The 25,206-nt window shown below is 55.3% G+C and overlaps 2 protein-coding genes across 4 annotated transcripts; both read left to right on the top strand.

Annotated features, from left to right (window-relative positions):
* Nucleotides 1-308: 308 nt before the first annotated feature.
* Nucleotides 309-9,101, top strand: LOC135978434 (maestro heat-like repeat-containing protein family member 1). Of its 2 annotated transcripts, XM_065579383.1 has the most exons (5): nucleotides 309-534; nucleotides 1,702-1,815; nucleotides 3,314-6,543; nucleotides 6,752-6,847; nucleotides 6,981-7,505. In XM_065579383.1, exons 3-5 carry the CDS (start codon nucleotides 6,442-6,444, stop codon nucleotides 7,098-7,100), a joined length of 318 nt encoding a protein of 105 aa, XP_065435455.1. In that variant the 5' UTR covers nucleotides 309-534; nucleotides 1,702-1,815; nucleotides 3,314-6,441; the 3' UTR covers nucleotides 7,101-7,505. The 2 variants fall into 2 exon arrangements, with proteins under 2 accessions (XP_065435455.1, XP_065435454.1); XM_065579382.1 differs by lacking the exons at nucleotides 309-534; nucleotides 1,702-1,815; nucleotides 6,981-7,505 and adding an exon at nucleotides 7,534-9,101 and having other exon boundaries at nucleotides 6,303-6,543.
* Nucleotides 9,102-17,046: 7,945 nt separating this feature from the next.
* On the top strand, nucleotides 17,047-24,949 carry LOC135978436 (maestro heat-like repeat-containing protein family member 1). 2 transcript variants are annotated; one of them, XM_065579386.1, is made up of 4 exons: nucleotides 17,047-17,663; nucleotides 19,162-22,391; nucleotides 22,600-22,695; nucleotides 22,829-23,353. In XM_065579386.1, exons 2-4 carry the CDS (start codon nucleotides 22,290-22,292, stop codon nucleotides 22,946-22,948), a joined length of 318 nt encoding a protein of 105 aa, XP_065435458.1. In that variant the 5' UTR covers nucleotides 17,047-17,663; nucleotides 19,162-22,289; the 3' UTR covers nucleotides 22,949-23,353. The 2 variants fall into 2 exon arrangements, with proteins under 2 accessions (XP_065435458.1, XP_065435457.1); XM_065579385.1 differs by lacking the exons at nucleotides 17,047-17,663; nucleotides 22,829-23,353 and adding an exon at nucleotides 23,382-24,949 and having other exon boundaries at nucleotides 22,135-22,391.
* The last annotated feature ends 257 nt before the right edge of the window (nucleotides 24,950-25,206 follow it).

Genomic DNA, 25,206 nt, shown 5'->3' with positions numbered 1-25,206 from the left:
TTCACTGGGCTGGAGCTGGGGGTTGGAGTGCAGGGAGGGGTGAGGGCTCCAGTGGGGATGCGGGCTCTGGGATTGGGCTGGAGATTAGGGGGTTGGGGTGCCAGAGGGGGATCCGGGCTGGGACAGAGGGTTGGGGTGCGGACTCTGGGAGGGAGTTTGGGTGCGGGAGGGGGCTCAGGGCTGGGGTAGGGGATTGGGGTGGGGGTGTGGGGTCTGGGAGGGATTAGGGTACAGGAGGGGGTTCCGACCTGGGGCAGGGGGTTGGGGTGCCGGGTGTGAGGTCTGGGAGGGAATTTGGGTGTGGGAGGGGGTTCCGACCTGGGGCAGGGTTTCTGGGTGCGAGCTCCGGCCAGGCGGCGCTTACCTCAGCCAGCTCTTGGTCAATGGCACACCGGTGCTAATGCAGGCTCCTGACCCCTGGTCTCCCTCCGCTGGCAGGCTCTGAGCAAGGCCTGCCCAGAGAACATGGATGACGAGCTCTCGATCCTGCTGACAGCACCCCCCAGCACAGACAAACTCCAGCACATCTTAGAGGTGAGCAGAATGGGGAGGGGCCGCAGGGGTTTTACCTTAGCCCTGGGGACTCCTAGAAAGAAGAGACTGGAAAATCCATATTTCTATTAGATCCTTCCGAGTATGCATTGGTGATATAAACTCACTGGGTGACCTTGGGGTAACTCACTTCCCCCTTACGGCATCAGTCTTCTCCACTATCAAATCTACACTGGGGAAGAAGGACAGAAGCCCCGACAATCACCTTCACCTCTGGGTGTCTGGTCCTGGGAGCCGAAACCAACTGGACTATCTGCCCCATCTCCTAAACTGCCCTGTCTTTCCCTCCTAGGGCCTTGTCCTTAGTGCTCAGCCTGGCCCCTTCCCAGCTTGTCCCTGACCTTTAAAGGACTCTCCAAGCCCCTCCCATGCCTGCTTCCCTTGGGGTCTCTCTCCTGGCTGAGTACAGGCTGCCCTTCTATCTCTCAGCAGGCCTGGGTCCTAGTCACAGGCTGCGTCTTGTCACGTGACCCCCACACTTATTCCCTTCACCCTAGGGACCTGCATCACCTGGGCCAGGTGCAGTTGAGCTCCAACCCCTTTCCCTGCCATCTCACCCTGGGACAGGTTGAAACTGGTAACCTGTGGGTAACAGTAACTGGTTGCTCCCAAAGGTGCTGAAGACACAATGGAAGAGGAAATCCTTTGGCCTGGATTGAAATTATTCTGACTGAAAGTGAATGAGAGAAAATAGGTCCAGAGTTCTCTTCCTAGCAGCAGAAAATGTAGCGATTGATAGAGGTTCAGGTCAGAAAGGACCATTATGTGCATCTAGTCGCCCCTCCTGTATAACTCAGGGCTAGAATGTGACCACGTGGTTCCTTCAGCCAACCATAGCATGGGACTGAGTCAGAGCATGTCTTTTGGAACGACATCCACATGCAGGAGAGCCAGCTGGCTACCAGAAAATCTCTCTTCTGCAGTGACGTGGGGTTAAGGGACACGGGGGAAAAGACATGGTGGCTGTGACTAAACTTAGAGCAGCAAGGCCAGGAAAACCAGGGTTAGGTCCCAGGCCTGGCTATCAGATCTGCTGTTTTCTATTCCTGGCTTTGGGACCATGAGCGAGTCTCTGCACCGCTGGGTGCCTCGGTTTCCCCAGCTGTCAAGGAGCTAATCAAGGTTTTGTTTCTTCTCCCCATTTTACAGGGTGGGAAACCGAGACACAGTTGGGACCTGTCTACACTACAGGTCTGTCGTGCGTTTGTAATCTGCTGACCCCCACATGTTGTTCAGAGCCTATGGACAACACAGCTCCTAAAGGTACGTTTGTTCTGTGCTTATCCCCTCTGTACCAGCAGGGCTGGACAGCATTTCTCACTGTGATGTGGGGAGCAGGTCCTGGGTACTAAGGGTCTGAAGAAGCTCTCAAGGACTAATTTTTTAAAATAATTGTTATCAATGAATTGGGAGAAAACATACAATCACTGCGGATAAGATTGAGGGGTGACAAAATACAGGCAGAGTGGTAATTCCTGATGGGGAGAGGGCAGTGATACAGAGCGATCTGGCTCATTCGGCCAGCTGGACCCATTCAAAGAAAACAAGTTTGAGCAGAGCCCAATGCAAGGTCCTATACGTGGCAACAAGGCACGCCGGCCACACCTCCAGAATGGGGACGTGGATCCAGGAAAGCAGTGACTCTGAAAAGGATTTAGGGGCCAGAGTGGAGAAGCCACTCAACATGAGCTCCCAGTGTGATGCTGTGGTGAACAGGGCTAAAGCCATCATTAGACGTAGGAGCAGAGCCGTGAGTAGGATAGGGAGGTGACACAGCAGCAGTGAGACTGCTATTGGAATACTGCCTCCAGTCTTGGTGTCCTCCTTTGAAAAAGATGGTCCTAGAAATTGGAGCTGGGGCAGCAAAGAGCCATGAAATGTTCTGAGGGCTGGAGAAAAATGCCTTCTAGTGAGCTATGGAAAGAGCTCAACCTGTTTAGCTTATCAAAAGAAGATTGAAGGGGACTTCATTGAAGTGTTGAAGTGCCTTAATGGAGAGAAAATACTAGGTATTAAAGGGCTCTCTAGTCTAGCAGAGAAAGGCAGAACAAGACCCAATGGCTGGAAGGTGAAAAGAGACAAATTCCTATGACAAATAAGGCACAAATATTCAACAGCGAGGATGATTGACCACAGGAAGAAGCTACCAAGGAAAGTGGTGGATTCTCCATCTCTTGATGTCATTAATAAAGACTAGATGCCTTTCCGGAATGTGTTTGCCCCAAAAGTAGCTATTGTGGTAGACAGGAGGCCTGTGATATGCAGGGGGTCAGATTAGATGCTCTAACGGTCTCTGCTGCCCATAAAGTCTACTCATTGCTGAGAAACCGAGTGTAGCATTGGGAGCAGCTTGTGATGTTTTACTGTCTAGCCGGCTTGCTTTCTAGAATGAACACTCATTGAGTGGGGTGATCCACAGGGAGTAGCTCAAACCTCCAGAGTGTCAGCCCTGTGGCAGGACATTAGCACTGCAGGGGAGGGGTGTGTGTGGCAGTGACATCACAAAGGCCTTTTGCAGAACCTCAGCCTATTGGCCAAAGGTGCAGGGGAGGTGGTGACCTCACAGAGGGATGCTGACATCAGCCAGGCAGGACAGGGACGCAGGGCCAGGGAAACCTCAGAGACCCCTGTGGCTTTGCTTCAGCAAGTCCCCTTCTCGAGATCTCTCTTTGAGGTCTGAGAGAGTATTTGGGTTCATGTATGTGAGCACCAGGAGGAACCTCTTTTGAGTTTTCTCCTTTCTTTTTCCTGATTTCACTAGAAAACTGACGTCCCTGTTTAGAAGGTAAGAGCTTCCGAGAGGTTTGGAACCTGTTGAGTCTGATGCATCTGGCGCCAGCTGAATTTTAGGCATGGAAAACACTAGCTTAAGGTGGCCAAATTTTATTCCCCACCTGGGATTTTGTCCCTTAGAATCTCTGGGGACATTAAGGTTTGTCCTTTTTGTTTTACCTTTTCCTCCATCCCTCCCTCCTTTCTCTTCATCTCTTACTTCTTTTGTCCTTTCCCCGTTCCCCTCCCACCACCAGGAGGGGTGTGTGTGTGTCGTGGGGGGTGCTCTACAACTCCCATTGTGGGAGGTCCACCGAAAAATGTGGCGTTGAAATAGTGCTCAGACAGTGATCCCCAGCGGTGACCTGGGCCATCCTTTGGGCTCTCTGGTGAGAACCCTCATCCCCCCGCCCCTCGGTCTCTACCCTGATTGGCTGAGCAGGGGGTTATTGACAGGGAGGAGACTCAGGTCCCTGTTGTTTTCTTTTAAGAACAAGTAAATAGTCATAACCAGTCATATGTTCAACAAATTTTGCTGCTTCTCTGCAGTTCATTATTTTCTCTACCATTCCAGTTCTCCTAAAATACTTGCTGAATAATTACTATGAACTCTTGCTGGTCTGGAACTCACTTGAGAACACTTTATTCAGGTCATTCAATGTCTGAAATTCAAGATCCGATGGTTAGTTTGAAAATCAGGGCTCTTGGGTCCTATTCCCAACTCTGCCACGGACTGGCTGTGTGACCTAAGACAAGTCAATTCTCCTTTCTCAGCCTTAGCTTCTCCCTCTTTCAAGTAGGGATAACAATCCGCTCCTACCTACCTCCCGACAGGTGGAGGATGGGGATCTATTGGAGAGTGTCACTAGGAGCAGTGCATAAGATGAGGTGTCCTATCACGTTTACTCAGATCAGATTAGGACATAATAGAATGGCTGAAATAGTCTATTTTATTTGTATTTTATTATGTTGCAATTGTTAAGAGCAGCAACTACTTAGCTCAGACTGAAACATCTCATCTAATTTTTGAGATCTAAGTGTCTCTTCTTTGTGTAGCTCAAACCTCCAAAGTGTCTGCCCTGTGGCAGGACATTAGCACTGCAGGGGAGCAGTGGGTGTGGCAGTGACATCACAAAGGCGTTTTGCAGGATCTCAGCCTATTGGTCAAAGGTGCTGGGGAGGTGGTGACCTCACAGAGAGATGCTGACATCAGCCAGGCAGGACAGGGGCGCAGTGCCAGGGAAACCTCAAAGTCCCCTGTAGCTTTGCTTCAGCAAGTCTCCTTCTCGAGGTCTCTCTTTGAGGACTGAGAGAGTATTAAGGGTCACGTACGTGAGCGCCAGGAGGAACCTCTTTTGAGTTTTCTCTTTTCTTTTTCCTGATTTTACTAGAAAACAGACGTCCCTGTTTAGAAGGTAAGAGCCTCCGAGAGGTTTGGAACCTGTTGAGTCTGATGCATCTGGCGCCAGCTGAATTCTAGGCATGGAAAACACTAGCTTAAGGTGGTCGAATTTTATTCCCCACCTGGGATTTTGTCCCTTAGAATCACTGGGGACATTAGGGTTTGTCCTTTTTGTTTTACCTTTTCCTCCATCCCTCCCTCCTTTCTCTTCATCTCTTACGTCTTCTGTCCTTTCCTCTGTTCCCCTCCCACCACCAGGAGGACTCTGTGTGTGTGTCGTGGGGGGTGCTCTGCAGTGGGAACAGGGACAATTCTCCAACTTTGGGCAGTCGAGAGCCTGGGTGAGATAAGGGGCGTTAAAGCCCTTTGTAAAGGAGAAAGGGGAGTTTCACGGTGTTGAGCACCAAGGAATTCTAAACTTTGCTAAAACATCTAGTCTGCAGAAACCAGAAATGGTTGGGGCCACATTGTAACCATTGTCTTTTTTAAAGCCCATTGAGGGATGTGAGTCCCACCCTTTTAGGTATCTGGGGTGCTGGGAGAAGAGAAGAGGTGCCTGTCTCCATTTTATGGCCTCAACAAACTACGTGCTGTGCCCCAGTTCTCGTCAGAGATCCCTGAAAAAGAACGTCTTCCCATCCATTAACATACCTGGAAAGATACTGGAACTCCTTATTAAACAATCAGTTTGTCAGCACCTACAGGACAATTTGGTTCTTAGGACTAGTGAGCATGGACTTGTCAAGAACAAATCATTCCAAACAAATCCTAGCTCCTTCTTTGGCAGGGTTACGGGCCTAGTGGAGGTGGGTAAACAGTAGATGTGATCCATCTTGGTGTTAATAAGGACATTCTCACAAACAAACTAGGGAGATGTGGTCTAGATGCAATTAGTATAATATGTGTGCACAGATGGTTGAAAGCCCGTACTCCAACAGCCCAGAACCAAACACTCCTCCTCCTGGGCAGTGTGCTCTGACCTCTAATGGTCAGATGCTGCTTAGCACTGTCAGAGCAGCTTTTGCTGGGGGATTCTCCCAGCACTTTCCAATAGTGGGAAAGTATGAAATCCCCATTTGACTGCTGGGGACAGAGCCTAGAGCGGGGAGCAACTTGCCCAAAGTCCCACAGGTCAATAGGAAACCAGCAATGTCCAGTGTGGCCCGAATCTCACACGCTCCTTTGTCTCCTTTGGGTCTCACAGGAGCTCATTGAGGAGCTGCCTGATAACTCTCCACCCGGCGCCGTCCTCGCTAACTCCCTGATTGCTGTGGGCAACCTCAGGTACCGAGACCCTCCGGCCCGGTTCCCCTAACCCCAGTGCTGCTCAGGCCCAGGGCTGGGAGTCACTGCCCCTCCCACTCCCACTCCCAGGTCACCGCCCAAGGGTGGCTCCTCTGGCAGAGGTGCGGGGAAGGGTCACTCTCTCCTGGCTGGGCTGTTCTTTTCACTCCAGTAACATTGCAACGGCTTTGGGGAGAGGCTCACTCCCAGGATCAGATACAGGAGGGGCAGCAGGGTGCAGGGAACAGGTGCTATTCCTGCCCTGCCACTGTCTGTCTGAGAAACCTTGGCCTTGTCATTCCCTGGCTCGGTGCCTCAGTTTCCCTTCTTGCCAGCCTGTGCCTATTTCCCTGCAGTTTAACCTGCGTGTTGGTGCCAGTCCCATCCCCGCACTGCACAGTCTAATACCGGCTCCTCTCTCTTCCAGCACCATGACACCTGCTGTGGAGCCAGAGCTGGAGACCCACCTCCTTCGAGCTGCCCTGCACGCCGTCTTCACCCTGGGCATGGAGAAGGACACCGCCCAAGTGCAGGTAGATCAGCTAAAGTCATGGATTGAAGAGCCAGCTGTCATCCTGCCATGAGTCCTTGCTAATTGCCTGCAGTGGGATGTGAAGGAGAGAGGCCAGGATATGTGTTTGGGGGTCACACCAGTGCTTCCCAGAGACCCCACTTCCCATCCTGTGGCAAGTTTAGCCCCAGTTTCCCTAACTCTGACCCATGGCTCTCCCTTGCTTTCAGGATCTGCCTAGGGTCTTGCCAGACCTCCTGGACGCCATGCTGGGGAACCTGCTGGCAGAGTCCCCAGACAGCGACAGGCTCCAGTACATCTTGGAGGTGAGCCCGATGAGAGGGGTGGGGGCAATTTTACCTTCACTCTTAGATCCATTTTCCAGTCTGTCCTCCTAGCCGGGCCCCCAGTGGGCATCCTTGGTCAGGGCAGTCAGTGCAATGCCTCCTTTCCCCACAGCACATTAACTACTGGATCGTGTCCAGGGTGCCGCGAGAGAGAGCCAGGGCCGTTAAGAGCAGCACGGCCCTGCTCAGATTCACCATCACCCTCCCTGAGTTTGACGTACGTGATCTCTGACCCCAGCTTCCTGACTCCAGGGGTAGGTGATCTGGCTCTGACGGGCTGTAGGATCTGCTGCTGCAGGGGCTGTGGGTTAGGAGTGTTCCTCTTGGGAAGGCAGAGTCAGAGCAGAGAGTGAGCCTGGCTTGAGTCAAGTTCTTCTTGTCCTAGTTAAGTGGTGACTCTGGGCTTTTAAGGGGACTGTGCTCCAGGTTCATGCCTCCCTGTCATCCTGGAGCAGCTGGGGAAGCAAGTCCTCATGGAGGGCCCTGTCCACAGCCCTGTGCTGCAGGCTTCCTTGGGGGCAGAGGAAATTAAGGGTCTGGCTCTAGCTCCTATCCTCTAGCATCTCCTGCAGAGGGGCTGAGGGGAAGGAGAGTCCTGGCCCGGGGGGACTGGGAGCTAACAGGAAAATGCTGATGGAGTCCCCTCTCCCTCTCCCGTCCATTAGAACTCAGCGGAATTCCCCAGGATGGGTCACCACATGGCACAGCTGGCTCTGTCCGTCAGTGACCCAGCCAAGGACATCAGCCGGCAGGCCAGGGATGGGGTTTACCGGCTCTACCAGCTGCTGCTGCACCAGAGGGATAAGGAACCCAGCTGGGAAATGGCACCCGCTAGAAGAGTGAGACTGGGACCCCAGCCAATTTCTCTCAGACTGACCCCGGCTGGAGGATGAGTCTCTCTATCTCTTTCTGTGTTCCACACCACGCCCTGCAATTCTGTTGGGCCAGGCACGCAGCGAGGACTCTGCCCACTGTGCAGCCACCAATGGGATTGGAAGGACACAAGCCCTGCAACCAGAAGGACAAATGTGTGTGTCTCTCTCTCCCTGTCACCTACTCCCTCCTGGGGGAAACCCAGCAGCTGATGGGGGAAAAGTTGAGCAGCTGCATTAGACTCAGGAGATTGGGGCGGGGCCCAGGCCTCATTCCCATCCTGTGGCCATTCGCTGGCCTGGCACAAGGAGCCTGGTGGGGAATGAAAGGGAGAGCAGGTGCTCCTGGGAAGGGAGATGAATTCACCTCCATGAGCAGGAGCGAGCCAGCTTGTCTCCGGAGCAGCTCCACCCAGCTCGTTAGCCAGGTTAATTAATGACAAGCTTTGCCTCATCCCAGACTTATGTTCTTAGGACAGGGTGCTATCACTCTTGGGAAGGGCAGGAGAGTCCCCCAAGTGCCCTCTGCGAGACTCTCCTGTCCCACAGGGCCGCACCCAATTCCTAGTGGTCTGGTGTCTGTGTCACCCGAGCCACCATCCAGAGTTGCTCCCATCACTGGCAGCCTGGGAGGCCAAGGACTGACGGGTGATGGCGTCTGACCAGGCAAGGCTGAGGCACATGGGCAGGGGACGCTTGTCCTGCTGCTGGCAAGGCTGGACCCCTTCTGGAGAGAACAGGAGGATTCAGTCAGCAGTAGGGTTACCATGTCTAATAAATAAAAAAAGAGGACCCTCCATGGGCCCTGGCCCCGCCCATTTCCCCACCCCTAGCCCTGCCCCAACTCCACCCCTTCCCCGCCCTAACTCAGCCCCCTCCTTCCTCCCACTCCCAGCCATGGGGAAAGGGCTGCCCCAGCGCTACCGGCTTCACGGTTTGCCGGGCAGCCCCCAGACCCTGCGCCCCCGGCCGGCGCTTCCCCAGCGCAGCTGGAGCCCGGGAAGGGAAGTGCCTGGCCCGTGGCTCAGGGTCCGGAGGCAGTGGGGGCTGCCCGAAGCCAGTAGCGCTGGCTCGGGCAGCTCGGCTCTTAAAGTCTGAGAGGGGAGGAGCGGAGCAGCTCAGCTGGAGCCCGGGAAGGGAAGTGCCTGGCCAGCGGCTGGGGGTCCGGAGGCAGGGGGGGCTGCCCGAAGCCGGTAGCGCTGGCTCGGGCAGCTCGGCTCTTAAAGTCTGAGAGGGGAGGAGCAGAGCAGAGCAGCCGCGGGAGGGGAAGTGCCCGGCCGGCATTTTCCCGGACATGTTTGGCTTTTCGGCAATTCCCCCCGGACGGGCGTTTGATTGCCGAAAAGCAGGACATGTCCGGGAAAAACCGGACGTATGGTAACCCTAGTCAGCAGGGGCTGCCGATCCGTCCCATTCACCAGGGCTGCCATCCTGCGGCTTCAGCATTAGTGGCTGGGGTGACTTGGGGAAAGGTCTCAACCTCCCCACATCCCACTTCACTGCTGCCAGAATCCCTCCTGCTCCCCCCGCTACAGTCCCCTCCCTACCCAACCTGGGTGGGGCTGGAGGAGAGGGGTCTGAGAACTTGAGCTGTGGATTGGAGGTGGAACAGCTGTCAGGGGCACTGAGGGGGAAGTGGCAGGAGCTCCCCGTACAAGGAGGGGGGTTGCCACTGGAGGTCACTAGGAAGGACAACAAGACTCCATCGTGGGGGTCAGGAGGGGGAATCCATCCCTCAGAGGTGGGCAGGGGCTGGGTGGAAATGCTGCTGGTTCCAGGGGCCGTTAATCCCCCCTGATTCCTCGGAGGCGTCTGAGTCTCAGACAGGTTCTCGTTCCCTTGCAGCAGGAGGACGTCACGGCCAATGTGATGCGCCAGCTCCGTATCATGCGGCACTTGCGCCAGGTTCCCGAGGCGCTGCAGGGCCTGTGCCTCTGAGGCCACCAGCAACTCCCGCTCCCTGCTGCAGGTACTGCTCTGGCTCTCTGTAAATGGGGAGCTAGTGGAAGGGGAAATGGAGCCCCCTGGCACTCACAGAAACCCTCTCCCCTCTCTGTGGAGCAGGGTCCTTTCCTCTGCCCCCAAATTCCTTCATCTGGGACAGGAGCTCTTTCCCTCACGCCCATTCCCCTCTCCCCTTTCCTTGATCTACCCCCATCCCATTCCCCCTGCGCCCAGGCAGAGCTCTGCCTGCCCCATATGGTGCAGAAAGGCCTGTGATATGCAGGGGGTCAGATTAGATGCTCTAACGGTCTCTTCTGCCCATAAAGTCTACTCATTTCTGAGAAACCGAGTGTAGCATTGGGAGCAGCCTCTGCTGTTTTACTGTCTAGCCGGCTTGCTTCCTAGAATGAACACTCATTGAGCGGGGTGATCCACAGAGAGTAGCTCTGTGACATACTGGTGGAGCCCCCCAGCCACCTCCACCTTGCCTGCCTCATGGGGGTTTGTGTCAGAGGACACCTTCTCCTTCTCCTTTCTTTCTAACTTCTTAGGGCCCTGGCCCCTCGTTCAGCCACTCAGCAATTTCCTAAGCAGGCCGTGTCTTTTGATGTGGCCTGCTTCTCTGCCCCCAAAACAAAGAACTCTTGCTCCCATCTTGGCCTTAGGCCACGCTTGTACACTTTCTCATGCCCTTCTCCCTGGGCTAACCTTCTCAGCACAGCCCAGGCATGCTCTCCTTCTCTGCTCTTTTTGTCCATGGGCATAGCAGATCCTGGGTTGATTTCCCTTTGCAGGATCTCTCACAGGTATTGCTGCTGCTGCATCTGTAGCTCCACCTGCACTTCCTTCTGCGTCTGTTGGTTTTCTAGGAGCTGCAGGAGAAACCCCTAGATCTGTTTTGGCTGCTTAGCCAGTCCCTGGAACTGAAGTGGGAAATCCAGCGACCAGCTTGGTCCCTTGATACACCTGCTTGGGGGAGGGATAGCTCAGTGGTTTGAGCATTGGCCTGCTACACCCGGGGTTGTGAGCTCTATCCTTGAGGGGGCCATTTAGGGATCAGGGGAAAAAACTGTCTGGGGATTGGTTCTGCTTTTAGCAGGGGGTTGGACTAGATGACCTCCGGAGGTCCCTTCCAACCCTGATATTCTATGATTCCTTCAGCAACCAAGACTTCCCTCACGGATCACAGGGGGAACTCAATCCTGCCAACTATGCTAATCATAAATTAATCTACTCATCGTTAGGTGCCCCCCGGCGGCCAGGCATGGCATCACAGCCCTCTCGCTGGGCTAGCGTCCCCCATCCATGGTCGCTCCAGCACCACGGCAGTTTCTCTGCCTGGTAACTCCGGCCAGGTCACCACCTTTAGTCCACCCTTCTGGGGCCCAGCTTGCCTCACACTAAAAGTTCAAAGAGGTCTTTCCACAGACAGAAGTCCTTCTGCCATCGCTGGGGCACTTGCTCAGCCTGTAGCCCCCTTGCTGGGCTTGGGAACCCTCTCCAGGTGCGTGTACGCCGCCTCCTCTGGGGCCGGTAGGGGAACCCAGTCCCACCCTGACATTGATAGCAGCCCAGGGCCCTGGACCCAACAGCTAGGTCTGCTCCTTTCTCTTTGCTGCACTTTTCCAGCCTCTCTTCTCAAGTTCCCCTCCAGGCTTTCCTTGCTGCTCTGAACTTCCTACCTCGTTCTCAATCCTGTTGCTACCCCGGTTGGGCTGTATCATCACTGAAGTCTGGCTCTTTAGGGGGGCGGATATGGTGCCTCTCAGTTCGGGCTCATTCTGTAATCAGCTTTCTGTGAGTGCCAGGGGGCTCCATTTCCCCTTCCACTAGCTCCCAATTTACAGAGAGCGAGAGCAGTACCTCCAGCAGGGAGCGGGAGTTGCTGGTGGCCTCAGAGGCACAGGCCCTGCAGCGCCTCGGGCACCTGGTGCAAGTGCCGCATGATACGGAGCTGGCGCATCACATTGGCCGTGACGTCCTCCTGCTGCAAGGGAACGAGAACCTGTCTGAGACTCAGACGCCTCCGAGGAATCAGGGGGGATTAACGGCCCCTGGAACCAGCAGCATTTCCACCCAGCCCCTGCCCACCTCTGAGGGATGGATTCCCCCTCCTGACTCCCAGGATGGAGTCTTGTTGTCCTTCCTAGTGACCTCCAGTGGCAACCCCCCTCCTTGTACGGGGAGCTCCTGCCACTTCCCCGTCAGTGCCCCTGACAGCTGTTCCACCTCCAATCCACAGCTCAAGTTCTCAGACCCCTCTCCTCCAGCCCCACCCAGGTTGGGTAGGGAGGGGACTGTAGCGGGGGGGCAGGAGGGATTCTGGCAGCAGTGAAGTGGGATGTGGGGAGGTTGAGACCTTTCCCCAAGTCACCCCAGCCACTAATGCTGAAGCCGCAGGATGGCAGCCCTGGTGAATGGGACGGATCGGCAGCCCCTGCTGACTGAATCCTCCTGTTCTCTCCAGCAGCGCCGGCTTTAGGAAGGACGGGGCCCAAATCGAACATTTTTGGCGGGGCCCCGGCAGGGATGACTAACAAAAAAAATAATGGAAAAAAAAGCCTTTAATTTCTTCCATGTATTATTTACTTTCCATAACTATATAAAAAATAAAATTATATATTCTGTACATTGCATCATATATGCTGTTGATCGGTTATTAATGAGCTCCGTTTCTCGTGTGTGGTCCCCGCCACTCCCTGGGGGTGTGCTAGGGTGACCAGATGTCCTGATTTTATAGGGACAGTCCCGATTTTTGGGTCTTTTTCTTATAGGATCCTATTATCCCCCACCCCCTGTCCCGATTTTTCACACTTGCTGTCTGGTCACCCTAGTGGTGTGCACATGTGTGGGTCCCAGCTGCTCCCTGCCCCCCTCATTGAAGCAGGTGTGCAGGGTTACTGCCCTGGGAACTGCAGGGCACCAGTGGACATGGGGCTGGCTGGAGGCTGGGCAGGGGCTCACTGGAGGTAGGGTCTGGCTGCAGGCAGGGCAAGGGGTGCGGGGCTGGCTGGAGACAGGGGTGTGTGGGGCTGGCTGGCTTTGGGCAGGGCCGCAGGGGGGTGCGGCAGGGGTTGCCTGGAGACAGGGCAGGGGGTGCGGCAGAGGCTGGCTGTGGGCAGGGGGTGCAGGGCTGGCTGCAGGCAGGGCAGGGGGGCGGGGCTGGTGCGGGCAGAACAGGGGTGGCGGGGCTGGAGGTAGGGCAGGGGTGCAGCAGGGGCTGGCTGCGGACAGGGGGTGCAGGGCTGGCTGGAGACGGGGCTGGCTGCGGGCAGGGCAGGCGGTGCGGGGCTGGTGCGGGGACGGGGTGCAGCAGAGGCAGCTTTAAATAGCCCCCGAGTCCCCCGCTATCCCAGGGCTCTGGGGGCTATTTAAAGGGCTCAGGGCTCCCCTGCTTCTACCGCCCCGGCCCTTTAAATAGCCGCGGGAGCCCTGGGGAAGCAGCGGGGCTCCAGTGGCTATTTAAAGGGCCAGGGCGGTAGAGGCAGCGGGAGTCCCAGACTTTTTAAATAGCCCCCAGAGCCCCGCAGCCCTACCCCAGGGCTCCAGCAGTGGGGGTCTGGTGGCAATTTAAAGGGCCTGGGGCTCCGGCCCCTGCTGGGAGCCCTAGGTCCTTTAAATTGCCCCCTGGGGAAGCCGGACCACCCTGGTACAGCGCACTGGCTCTTGCCGGTACACCGTACCGGGGCTTGGGCCTGGGGCCCGATTCAGGGGAATTGGTTGAATTGGCCTAAAGTCGGCCCTGGTGGGGGTATGGCCACAGAGCCGCAGGGAGGGGAACCCTGAGGTGTGGGGGCTGGGTGGGTACTGGGAGTTCCTCCTGAAGGGACGGGGGTTGGCCAAGGTCACTCAGCCCCGGGGTGTGGGAGGGGGACAGGCTGAGGGCACTCAGAGCCCCAGGAAGTGGGGGGGGGCTGAGGGGAGGGACTGGCCAGGGGCACTCAGAGCTCTCGGGGGGGGGGCTGTCCGGGAGGAGGGCACTCACAGCCCCAGGAGGTGTGGGGGGAGGAGCACACAGGATTTCAGGAATTCCCTGGCAGTGAAGAGCTGCTGGCGGCAGGGAGGAGCCAGCCGTGACAATCCCCACTTGGGATCCCTGGCTGGACTAGAGGGTATGGGGGCCCGTGGCCAAGCTGCAGCGGAAGGTGACCTGAAGAAAATGCCTCGGCCTCCAGCTAGGAAGGGCCTGGGCCAGACAATGACCCACCACGCAGTGTCCCAGCTCCCTGCCCCACACCTGTGGGGCACGGCCCCTCCTCTGTAGGGAGGTTGGCATGTACCTTAGTGCTGCTTCCTCCATCCCCAAAGGCCTCTCCCAGCCAGTCTCTGGCAACCCCTGCCGTTCAGTATGCACATTACCCTGCTGTGACATACCGGGGGGGGGGGAACCCCTCGGGGATGGGGGGGCTGTCACACAGCTGGGCAATTTTACCCGGCTGGGCAGGAGTGACTGTGTCCCTGGAGCTGGGGTCTCAGCCCAGGTGTCTCTCTGCCCTTCCCCCCAGTAGCGCCCCACATTGAGTTCCAGCCCCACATTCACACCCACAAGTGCTGGTGGGTTCCAATCCCAGCTGAACACGCCCACCCGGCCCTAGTGCGGAGCAGAAGGGCCCAGCGCTGCCCCACAGACCCTCTGGCTCTCCGAGCCCGCTCTTACCCATCACCGCAGCACGTCTGGCCCATGCTGAACGCTGCTGCTCTGTGCAGAGAGGCTGGCACTTCTCGCTCCTGCCGTACGAGGAGCAGGTGCTGCTACCGACTGCTCCCCCTAACCCCCGCCCTGCTGCGCTCTGGGGATGCTGCCCTGCTGTGGAGCTCTCAGGTATCTTGAACTGGAATTTGTTTGGAGAGAAACTGCTAAGGAGCCTTATCAGCCCCGAGCAGAGAGTACCTGGGAGCCTGCCTGGGTCGGGTGGGTCTGGTACAGCCTCCCCCCAGATAAGGCTCTTCCCTGGACCTGCCACCCATTGGAATCTGGAACGATTCCCTCCGAGGTAACACCCGGGGCAGCCAGGGCAGGGTAGGGTACGGCCTGCTCCCCTGGAGCGTTAGGGCTTTCAGGAGTCAGAGGTGCCAGCAGAGCAGGTTGTACGTTAAAGCAACGAAGGCAGTTGGGGGGCAGAGGAATTGGGTGCTTTGCCATTGCACTTGATCAGCTCAATTTGAAAATTCTTTCAAAGGAAATCCAGATGTATACATCTGACTGGGGTACATGTACACACATACACACGCACACTCACATGTGCACACACTCATGTGCACATACACGTACACGCATACATACACACATGTACACATACACATATGTACAGATGTACACATACACGCACACACGCTGTCCCTGGAGCGCCCCAGGATGCGACTGACGGGGTGGCTGGCTATTATGGAGGCAGAAGGGGGTTGGGAGAAAATAATCAAGAAGAACTTTTGCTGAAAATGCAAACCTAAGCTGGAAATCTGTGCAGGGCTGGGTCAGCGAAAATGATCTTTTGAGCTGTTCTTATTAACTGTGGTCCTGTACTTCCTGGTTTGCGTCGGACCCAGGCAGGAGACTGGGCTGCTCTCAGCTGTAGAAGCCATTGGAATGAGCCAGGTCGGAATGAGCCAGGCCCTCAGAGCCTTCTGCCACCAATCGCCCCAGCAGTCACTGATCCACACCAAACCACGTCCTTCCAGTCAGGCAGTTTCATATGCACACGTCAAACCCTTGGTTTGCCACTCAGACACCACGGTGATGGGCACAGTAAGGACCGAGAGACGCTAAACAGGCAGACAGACAAGGAAATAGTGGCCCTGCCTACAGGTGTGTGTGTGGTGCAAATGGATGAACACCAGTTGCTGGCTGAAGGCACAACCTTAATTCCCACATCCCCTGTCTGTCAGCTATCGTTCGCTTGGCAGCCTGAGCTCCGATTTCTAACGCAGCGTTTTGCTCTGGCCTATTGTGGTTCTCATGTCCGGGGGCGCCTTGGCCCCTGGTATCAGGAGCGGTGCTAAGGAGGCTGCTTTTCAAAGGTCCTTAAGTAGGGTTGCCAACTTTCTACTTGCACAAAACCAAACGCCCTTGACCCAACCCCTTTCATGCCCTTCCCCAAGGCCCCACCCCCACTCACTCCAGCCCAGCCCACCTCTCTCAGTCGTTCGCTCTCACACCCTCACTCACTTTCACTGGGCTGGAGCTGGGGGTTGGAGTGCAGGGAGGGGTGAGGGCTCCAGTGGGGATGCGGGCTCTGGGATTGGGCTGGAGATTAGGGGGTTGGGGTGCCAGAGGGGGATCCGGGCTGGGACAGAGGGTTGGGGTGCGGACTCTGGGAGGGAGTTTGGGTGCGGGAGGGGGCTCAGGGCTGGGGTAGGGGATTGGGGTGGGGGTGTGGGGTCTGGGAGGGATTAGGGTACAGGAGGGGGTTCCGACCTGGGGCAGGGGGTTGGGGTGCCGGGTGTGAGGTCTGGGAGGGAATTTGGGTGTGGGAGGGGGTTCCGACCTGGGGCAGGGTTTCTGGGTGCGAGCTCCGGCCAGGCGGCGCTTACCTCAGCCAGCTCTTGGTCAATGGCACACCGGTGCTAATGCAGGCTCCTGACCCCTGGTCTCCCTCCGCTGGCAGGCTCTGAGCAAGGCCTGCCCAGAGAACATGGATGACGAGCTCTCGATCCTGCTGACAGCACCCCCCAGCACAGACAAACTCCAGCACATCTTGGAGGTGAGCAGAATGGGGAGGGGCCGCAGGGGTTTTACCTTAGCCCTGGGGACTCCTAGAAAGAAGAGACTGGAAAATCCATATTTCTATTAGATCCTTCCGAGTATGCATTGGTGATATAAACTCACTGGGTGACCTTGGGGTAACTCACTTCCCCCTTACGGCATCAGTCTTCTCCACTATCAAATCTACACTGGGGAAGAAGGACAGAAGCCCCGACAATCACCTTCACCTCTGGGTGTCTGGTCCTGGGAGCCGAAACCAACTGGACTATCTGCCCCATCTCCTAAACTGCCCTGTCTTTCCCTCCTAGGGCCTTGTCCTTAGTGCTCAGCCTGGCCCCTTCCCAGCTTGTCCCTGACCTTTAAAGGACTCTCCAAGCCCCTCCCATGCCTGCTTCCCTTGGGGTCTCTCTCCTGGCTGAGTACAGGCTGCCCTTCTATCTCTCAGCAGGCCTGGGTCCTAGTCACAGGCTGCGTCTTGTCACGTGACCCCCACACTTATTCCCTTCACCCTAGGGACCTGCATCACCTGGGCCAGGTGCAGTTGAGCTCCAACCCCTTTCCCTGCCATCTCACCCTGGGACAGGTTGAAACAGGTAACCTGTGGGTAACAGTAACTGGTTGCTCCCAAAGGTGCTGAAGACACAATGGAAGAGGAAATCCTTTGGCCTGGATTGAAATTATTCCGACTGAAAGTGAATGAGAGAAAATAGGTCCAGAGTTCTCTTCCTAGCAGCAGAAAATGTAGCGATTGATAGAGGTTCAGGTCAGAAAGGACCATTATGTGCATCTAGTCGCCCCTCCTGTATAACTCAGGGCTAGAATGTGACCACGTGGTTCCTTCAGCCAACCATAGCATGGGACTGAGTCAGAGCATGTCTTTTGGAACGACATCCACATGCAGGAGAGCCAGCTGGCTACCAGAAAATCTCTCTTCTGCAGTGACGTGGGGTTAAGGGACACGGGGGAAAAGACATGGTGGCTGTGACTAAACTTAGAGCAGCAAGGCCAGGAAAACCAGGGTTAGGTCCCAGGCCTGGCTATCAGATCTGCTGTTTTCTATTCCTGGCTTTGGGACCATGAGCGAGTCTCTGCACCGCTGGGTGCCTCGGTTTCCCCAGCTGTCAAGGAGCTAATCAAGGTTTTGTTTCTTCTCCCCATTTTACAGGGTGGGAAACCGAGACACAGTTGGGACCTGTCTACACTACAGGTCTGTCGTGCGTTTGTAATCTGCTGACCCCCACATGTTGTTCAGAGCCTATGGACAACACAGCTCCTAAAGGTACGTTTGTTCTGTGCTTATCCCCTCTGTACCAGCAGGGCTGGACAGCATTTCTCACTGTGATGTGGGGAGCAGGTCCTGGGTACTAAGGGTCTGAAGAAGCTCTCAAGGACTAATTTTTTAAAATAATTGTTATCAATGAATTGGGAGAAAACATACAATCACTGCGGATAAGATTGAGGGGTGACAAAATACAGGCAGAGTGGTAATTCCTGATGGGGAGAGGGCAGTGATACAGAGCGATCTGGCTCATTCGGCCAGCTGGACCCATTCAAAGAAAACAAGTTTGAGCAGAGCCCAATGCAAGGTCCTATACGTGGCAACAAGGCACGCCGGCCACACCTCCAGAATGGGGACGTGGATCCAGGAAAGCAGTGACTCTGAAAAGGATTTAGGGGCCAGAGTGGAGAAGCCACTCAACATGAGCTCCCAGTGTGATGCTGTGGTGAACAGGGCTAAAGCCATCATTAGACGTAGGAGCAGAGCCGTGAGTAGGATAGGGAGGTGACACAGCAGCAGTGAGACTGCTATTGGAATACTGCCTCCAGTCTTGGTGTCCTCCTTTGAAAAAGATGGTCCTAGAAATTGGAGCTGGGGCAGCAAAGAGCCATGAAATGTTCTGAGGGCTGGAGAAAAATGCCTTCTAGTGAGCTATGGAAAGAGCTCAACCTGTTTAGCTTATCAAAAGAAGATTGAAGGGGACTTCATTGAAGTGTTGAAGTGCCTTAATGGAGAGAAAATACTAGGTATTAAAGGGCTCTCTAGTCTAGCAGAGAAAGGCAGAACAAGACCCAATGGCTGGAAGGTGAAAAGAGACAAATTCCTATGACAAATAAGGCACAAATATTCAACAGCGAGGATGATTGACCACAGGAAGAAGCTACCAAGGAAAGTGGTGGATTCTCCATCTCTTGATGTCATTAATAAAGACTAGATGCCTTTCCGGAATGTGTTTGCCCCAAAAGTAGCTATTGTGGTAGACAGGAGGCCTGTGATATGCAGGGGGTCAGATTAGATGCTCTAACGGTCTCTGCTGCCCATAAAGTCTACTCATTGCTGAGAAACCGAGTGTAGCATTGGGAGCAGCTTGTGATGTTTTACTGTCTAGCCGGCTTGCTTTCTAGAATGAACACTCATTGAGTGGGGTGATCCACAGGGAGTAGCTCAAACCTCCAGAGTGTCAGCCCTGTGGCAGGACATTAGCACTGCAGGGGAGGGGTGTGTGTGGCAGTGACATCACAAAGGCCTTTTGCAGAACCTCAGCCTATTGGCCAAAGGTGCAGGGGAGGTGGTGACCTCACAGAGGGATGCTGACATCAGCCAGGCAGGACAGGGACGCAGGGCCAGGGAAACCTCAGAGACCCCTGTGGCTTTGCTTCAGCAAGTCCCCTTCTCGAGATCTCTCTTTGAGGTCTGAGAGAGTATTTGGGTTCATGTATGTGAGCACCAGGAGGAACCTCTTTTGAGTTTTCTCCTTTCTTTTTCCTGATTTCACTAGAAAACTGACGTCCCTGTTTAGAAGGTAAGAGCTTCCGAGAGGTTTGGAACCTGTTGAGTCTGATGCATCTGGCGCCAGCTGAATTTTAGGCATGGAAAACACTAGCTTAAGGTGGCCAAATTTTATTCCCCACCTGGGATTTTGTCCCTTAGAATCTCTGGGGACATTAAGGTTTGTCCTTTTTGTTTTACCTTTTCCTCCATCCCTCCCTCCTTTCTCTTCATCTCTTACTTCTTTTGTCCTTTCCCCGTTCCCCTCCCACCACCAGGAGGGGTGTGTGTGTGTCGTGGGGGGTGCTCTACAACTCCCATTGTGGGAGGTCCACCGAAAAATGTGGCGTTGAAATAGTGCTCAGACAGTGATCCCCAGCGGTGACCTGGGCCATCCTTTGGGCTCTCTGGTGAGAACCCTCATCCCCCCGCCCCTCGGTCTCTACCCTGATTGGCTGAGCAGGGGGTTATTGACAGGGAGGAGACTCAGGTCCCTGTTGTTTTCTTTTAAGAACAAGTAAATAGTCATAACCAGTCATATGTTCAACAAATTTTGCTGCTTCTCTGCAGTTCATTATTTTCTCTACCATTCCAGTTCTCCTAAAATACTTGCTGAATAATTACTATGAACTCTTGCTGGTCTGGAACTCACTTGAGAACACTTTATTCAGGTCATTCAATGTCTGAAATTCAAGATCCGATGGTTAGTTTGAAAATCAGGGCTCTTGGGTCCTATTCCCAACTCTGCCACGGACTGGCTGTGTGACCTAAGACAAGTCAATTCTCCTTTCTCAGCCTTAGCTTCTCCCTCTTTCAAGTAGGGATAACAATCCGCTCCTACCTACCTCCCGACAGGTGGAGGATGGGGATCTATTGGAGAGTGTCACTAGGAGCAGTGCATAAGATGAGGTGTCCTATCACGTTTACTCAGATCAGATTAGGACATAATAGAATGGCTGAAATAGTCTATTTTATTTGTATTTTATTATGTTGCAATTGTTAAGAGCAGCAACTACTTAGCTCAGACTGAAACATCTCATCTAATTTTTGAGATCTAAGTGTCTCTTCTTTGTGTAGCTCAAACCTCCAAAGTGTCTGCCCTGTGGCAGGACATTAGCACTGCAGGGGAGCAGTGGGTGTGGCAGTGACATCACAAAGGCGTTTTGCAGGATCTCAGCCTATTGGTCAAAGGTGCTGGGGAGGTGGTGACCTCACAGAGAGATGCTGACATCAGCCAGGCAGGACAGGGGCGCAGTGCCAGGGAAACCTCAAAGTCCCCTGTAGCTTTGCTTCAGCAAGTCTCCTTCTCGAGGTCTCTCTTTGAGGACTGAGAGAGTATTAAGGGTCACGTACGTGAGCGCCAGGAGGAACCTCTTTTGAGTTTTCTCTTTTCTTTTTCCTGATTTTACTAGAAAACAGACGTCCCTGTTTAGAAGGTAAGAGCCTCCGAGAGGTTTGGAACCTGTTGAGTCTGATGCATCTGGCGCCAGCTGAATTCTAGGCATGGAAAACACTAGCTTAAGGTGGTCGAATTTTATTCCCCACCTGGGATTTTGTCCCTTAGAATCACTGGGGACATTAGGGTTTGTCCTTTTTGTTTTACCTTTTCCTCCATCCCTCCCTCCTTTCTCTTCATCTCTTACGTCTTCTGTCCTTTCCTCTGTTCCCCTCCCACCACCAGGAGGACTCTGTGTGTGTGTCGTGGGGGGTGCTCTGCAGTGGGAACAGGGACAATTCTCCAACTTTGGGCAGTCGAGAGCCTGGGTGAGATAAGGGGCGTTAAAGCCCTTTGTAAAGGAGAAAGGGGAGTTTCACGGTGTTGAGCACCAAGGAATTCTAAACTTTGCTAAAACATCTAGTCTGCAGAAACCAGAAATGGTTGGGGCCACATTGTAACCATTGTCTTTTTTAAAGCCCATTGAGGGATGTGAGTCCCACCCTTTTAGGTATCTGGGGTGCTGGGAGAAGAGAAGAGGTGCCTGTCTCCATTTTATGGCCTCAACAAACTACGTGCTGTGCCCCAGTTCTCGTCAGAGATCCCTGAAAAAGAACGTCTTCCCATCCATTAACATACCTGGAAAGATACTGGAACTCCTTATTAAACAATCAGTTTGTCAGCACCTACAGGACAATTTGGTTCTTAGGACTAGTGAGCATGGACTTGTCAAGAACAAATCATTCCAAACAAATCCTAGCTCCTTCTTTGGCAGGGTTACGGGCCTAGTGGAGGTGGGTAAACAGTAGATGTGATCCATCTTGGTGTTAATAAGGACATTCTCACAAACAAACTAGGGAGATGTGGTCTAGATGCAATTAGTATAATATGTGTGCACAGATGGTTGAAAGCCCGTACTCCAACAGCCCAGAACCAAACACTCCTCCTCCTGGGCAGTGTGCTCTGACCTCTAATGGTCAGATGCTGCTTAGCACTGTCAGAGCAGCTTTTGCTGGGGGATTCTCCCAGCACTTTCCAATAGTGGGAAAGTATGAAATCCCCATTTGACTGCTGGGGACAGAGCCTAGAGCGGGGAGCAACTTGCCCAAAGTCCCACAGGTCAATAGGAAACCAGCAATGTCCAGTGTGGCCCGAATCTCACACGCTCCTTTGTCTCCTTTGGGTCTCACAGGAGCTCATTGAGGAGCTGCCTGATAACTCTCCACCCGGCGCCGTCCTCGCTAACTCCCTGATTGCTGTGGGCAACCTCAGGTACCGAGACCCTCCGGCCCGGTTCCCCTAACCCCAGTGCTGCTCAGGCCCAGGGCTGGGAGTCACTGCCCCTCCCACTCCCACTCCCAGGTCACCGCCCAAGGGTGGCTCCTCTGGCAGAGGTGCGGGGAAGGGTCACTCTCTCCTGGCTGGGCTGTTCTTTTCACTCCAGTAACATTGCAACGGCTTTGGGGAGAGGCTCACTCCCAGGATCAGATACAGGAGGGGCAGCAGGGTGCAGGGAACAGGTGCTATTCCTGCCCTGCCACTGTCTGTCTGAGAAACCTTGGCCTTGTCATTCCCTGGCTCGGTGCCTCAGTTTCCCTTCTTGCCAGCCTGTGCCTATTTCCCTGCAGTTTAACCTGCGTGTTGGTGCCAGTCCCATCCCCGCACTGCACAGTCTAATACCGGCTCCTCTCTCTTCCAGCACCATGACACCTGCTGTGGAGCCAGAGCTGGAGACCCACCTCCTTCGAGCTGCCCTGCACGCCGTCTTCACCCTGGGCATGGAGAAGGACACCGCCCAAGTGCAGGTAGATCAGCTAAAGTCATGGATTGAAGAGCCAGCTGTCATCCTGCCATGAGTCCTTGCTAATTGCCTGCAGTGGGATGTGAAGGAGAGAGGCCAGGATATGTGTTTGGGGGTCACACCAGTGCTTCCCAGAGACCCCACTTCCCATCCTGTGGCAAGTTTAGCCCCAGTTTCCCTAACTCTGACCCATGGCTCTCCCTTGCTTTCAGGATCTGCCTAGGGTCTTGCCAGACCTCCTGGACGCCATGCTGGGGAACCTGCTGGCAGAGTCCCCAGACAGCGACAGGCTCCAGTACATCTTGGAGGTGAGCCCGATGAGAGGGGTGGGGGCAATTTTACCTTCACTCTTAGATCCATTTTCCAGTCTGTCCTCCTAGCCGGGCCCCCAGTGGGCATCCTTGGTCAGGGCAGTCAGTGCAATGCCTCCTTTCCCCACAGCACATTAACTACTGGATCGTGTCCAGGGTGCCGCGAGAGAGAGCCAGGGCCGTTAAGAGCAGCACGGCCCTGCTCAGATTCACCATCACCCTCCCTGAGTTTGACGTACGTGATCTCTGACCCCAGCTTCCTGACTCCAGGGGTAGGTGATCTGGCTCTGACGGGCTGTAGGATCTGCTGCTGCAGGGGCTGTGGGTTAGGAGTGTTCCTCTTGGGAAGGCAGAGTCAGAGCAGAGAGTGAGCCTGGCTTGAGTCAAGTTCTTCTTGTCCTAGTTAAGTGGTGACTCTGGGCTTTTAAGGGGACTGTGCTCCAGGTTCATGCCTCCCTGTCATCCTGGAGCAGCTGGGGAAGCAAGTCCTCATGGAGGGCCCTGTCCACAGCCCTGTGCTGCAGGCTTCCTTGGGGGCAGAGGAAATTAAGGGTCTGGCTCTAGCTCCTATCCTCTAGCATCTCCTGCAGAGGGGCTGAGGGGAAGGAGAGTCCTGGCCCGGGGGGACTGGGAGCTAACAGGAAAATGCTGATGGAGTCCCCTCTCCCTCTCCCGTCCATTAGAACTCAGCGGAATTCCCCAGGATGGGTCACCACATGGCACAGCTGGCTCTGTCCGTCAGTGACCCAGCCAAGGACATCAGCCGGCAGGCCAGGGATGGGGTTTACCGGCTCTACCAGCTGCTGCTGCACCAGAGGGATAAGGAACCCAGCTGGGAAATGGCACCCGCTAGAAGAGTGAGACTGGGACCCCAGCCAATTTCTCTCAGACTGACCCCGGCTGGAGGATGAGTCTCTCTATCTCTTTCTGTGTTCCACACCACGCCCTGCAATTCTGTTGGGCCAGGCACGCAGCGAGGACTCTGCCCACTGTGCAGCCACCAATGGGATTGGAAGGACACAAGCCCTGCAACCAGAAGGACAAATGTGTGTGTCTCTCTCTCCCTGTCACCTACTCCCTCCTGGGGGAAACCCAGCAGCTGATGGGGGAAAAGTTGAGCAGCTGCATTAGACTCAGGAGATTGGGGCGGGGCCCAGGCCTCATTCCCATCCTGTGGCCATTCGCTGGCCTGGCACAAGGAGCCTGGTGGGGAATGAAAGGGAGAGCAGGTGCTCCTGGGAAGGGAGATGAATTCACCTCCATGAGCAGGAGCGAGCCAGCTTGTCTCCGGAGCAGCTCCACCCAGCTCGTTAGCCAGGTTAATTAATGACAAGCTTTGCCTCATCCCAGACTTATGTTCTTAGGACAGGGTGCTATCGCTCTTGGGAAGGGCAGGAGAGTCCCCCAAGTGCCCTCTGCGAGACTCTCCTGTCCCACAGGGCCGCACCCAATTCCTAGTGGTCTGGTGTCTGTGTCACCCGAGCCACCATCCAGAGTTGCTCCCATCACTGGCAGCCTGGGAGGCCAAGGACTGACGGGTGATGGCGTCTGACCAGGCAAGGCTGAGGCACATGGGCAGGGGACGCTTGTCCTGCTGCTGGCAAGGCTGGACCCCTTCTGGAGAGAACAGGAGGATTCAGTCAGCAGTAGGGTTACCATGTCTAATAAATAAAAAAAGAGGACCCTCCATGGGCCCTGGCCCCGCCCATTTCCCCACCCCTAGCCCTGCCCCAACTCCACCCCTTCCCCGCCCTAACTCAGCCCCCTCCTTCCTCCCACTCCCAGCCATGGGGAAAGGGCTGCCCCAGCGCTACCGGCTTCACGGTTTGCCGGGCAGCCCCCAGACCCTGCGCCCCCGGCCGGCGCTTCCCCAGCGCAGCTGGAGCCCGGGAAGGGAAGTGCCTGGCCCGTGGCTCAGGGTCCGGAGGCAGTGGGGGCTGCCCGAAGCCAGTAGCGCTGGCTCGGGCAGCTCGGCTCTTAAAGTCTGAGAGGGGAGGAGCGGAGCAGCTCAGCTGGAGCCCGGGAAGGGAAGTGCCTGGCCAGCGGCTGGGGGTCCGGAGGCAGGGGGGGCTGCCCGAAGCCGGTAGCGCTGGCTCGGGCAGCTCGGCTCTTAAAGTCTGAGAGGGGAGGAGCAGAGCAGAGCAGCCGCGGGAGGGGAAGTGCCCGGCCGGCATTTTCCCGGACATGTTTGGCTTTTCGGCAATTCCCCCCGGACGGGCGTTTGATTGCCGAAAAGCAGGACATGTCCGGGAAAAACCGGACGTATGGTAACCCTAGTCAGCAGGGGCTGCCGATCCGTCCCATTCACCAGGGCTGCCATCCTGCGGCTTCAGCATTAGTGGCTGGGGTGACTTGGGGAAAGGTCTCAACCTCCCCACATCCCACTTCACTGCTGCCAGAATCCCTCCTGCTCCCCCCGCTACAGTCCCCTCCCTACCCAACCTGGGTGGGGCTGGAGGAGAGGGGTCTGAGAACTTGAGCTGTGGATTGGAGGTGGAACAGCTGTCA

The sequence above is a fragment of the Chrysemys picta genome, unplaced genomic scaffold, assembly GCF_011386835.1.
Source record: "Chrysemys picta bellii isolate R12L10 unplaced genomic scaffold, ASM1138683v2 scaf263, whole genome shotgun sequence".
In the NCBI taxonomy this organism is placed as follows: Eukaryota; Metazoa; Chordata; order Testudines; family Emydidae; genus Chrysemys; species Chrysemys picta.
The sequence above is the reverse complement of the archived record's forward strand: the minus strand, read 5'-3'. Positions and strand labels throughout refer to the sequence as shown.

What these genes read in the sequence shown, in the direction of transcription:
- LOC135978434 (XM_065579382.1), top strand. Translation starts at nt 6,442, where the DNA reads ATGACACCTGCTGTGGAGCCAGAGCTGGAGACCCACCTCCTTCGAGCT. An exon ending in AGGACACCGCCCAAGTGCAG is followed by an intron (nt 6,544 to 6,751) that starts GTAGATCAGCTA and finishes CCTTGCTTTCAG; the next exon opens with GATCTGCCTAGGGTCTTGCC. An exon ending in GGCTCCAGTACATCTTGGAG is followed by an intron (nt 6,848 to 7,533) that starts GTGAGCCCGATG and finishes CCCGTCCATTAG; the next exon opens with AACTCAGCGGAATTCCCCAG.
- LOC135978436 (XM_065579385.1), top strand. Translation starts at nt 22,290, where the DNA reads ATGACACCTGCTGTGGAGCCAGAGCTGGAGACCCACCTCCTTCGAGCT. An exon ending in AGGACACCGCCCAAGTGCAG is followed by an intron (nt 22,392 to 22,599) that starts GTAGATCAGCTA and finishes CCTTGCTTTCAG; the next exon opens with GATCTGCCTAGGGTCTTGCC. An exon ending in GGCTCCAGTACATCTTGGAG is followed by an intron (nt 22,696 to 23,381) that starts GTGAGCCCGATG and finishes CCCGTCCATTAG; the next exon opens with AACTCAGCGGAATTCCCCAG.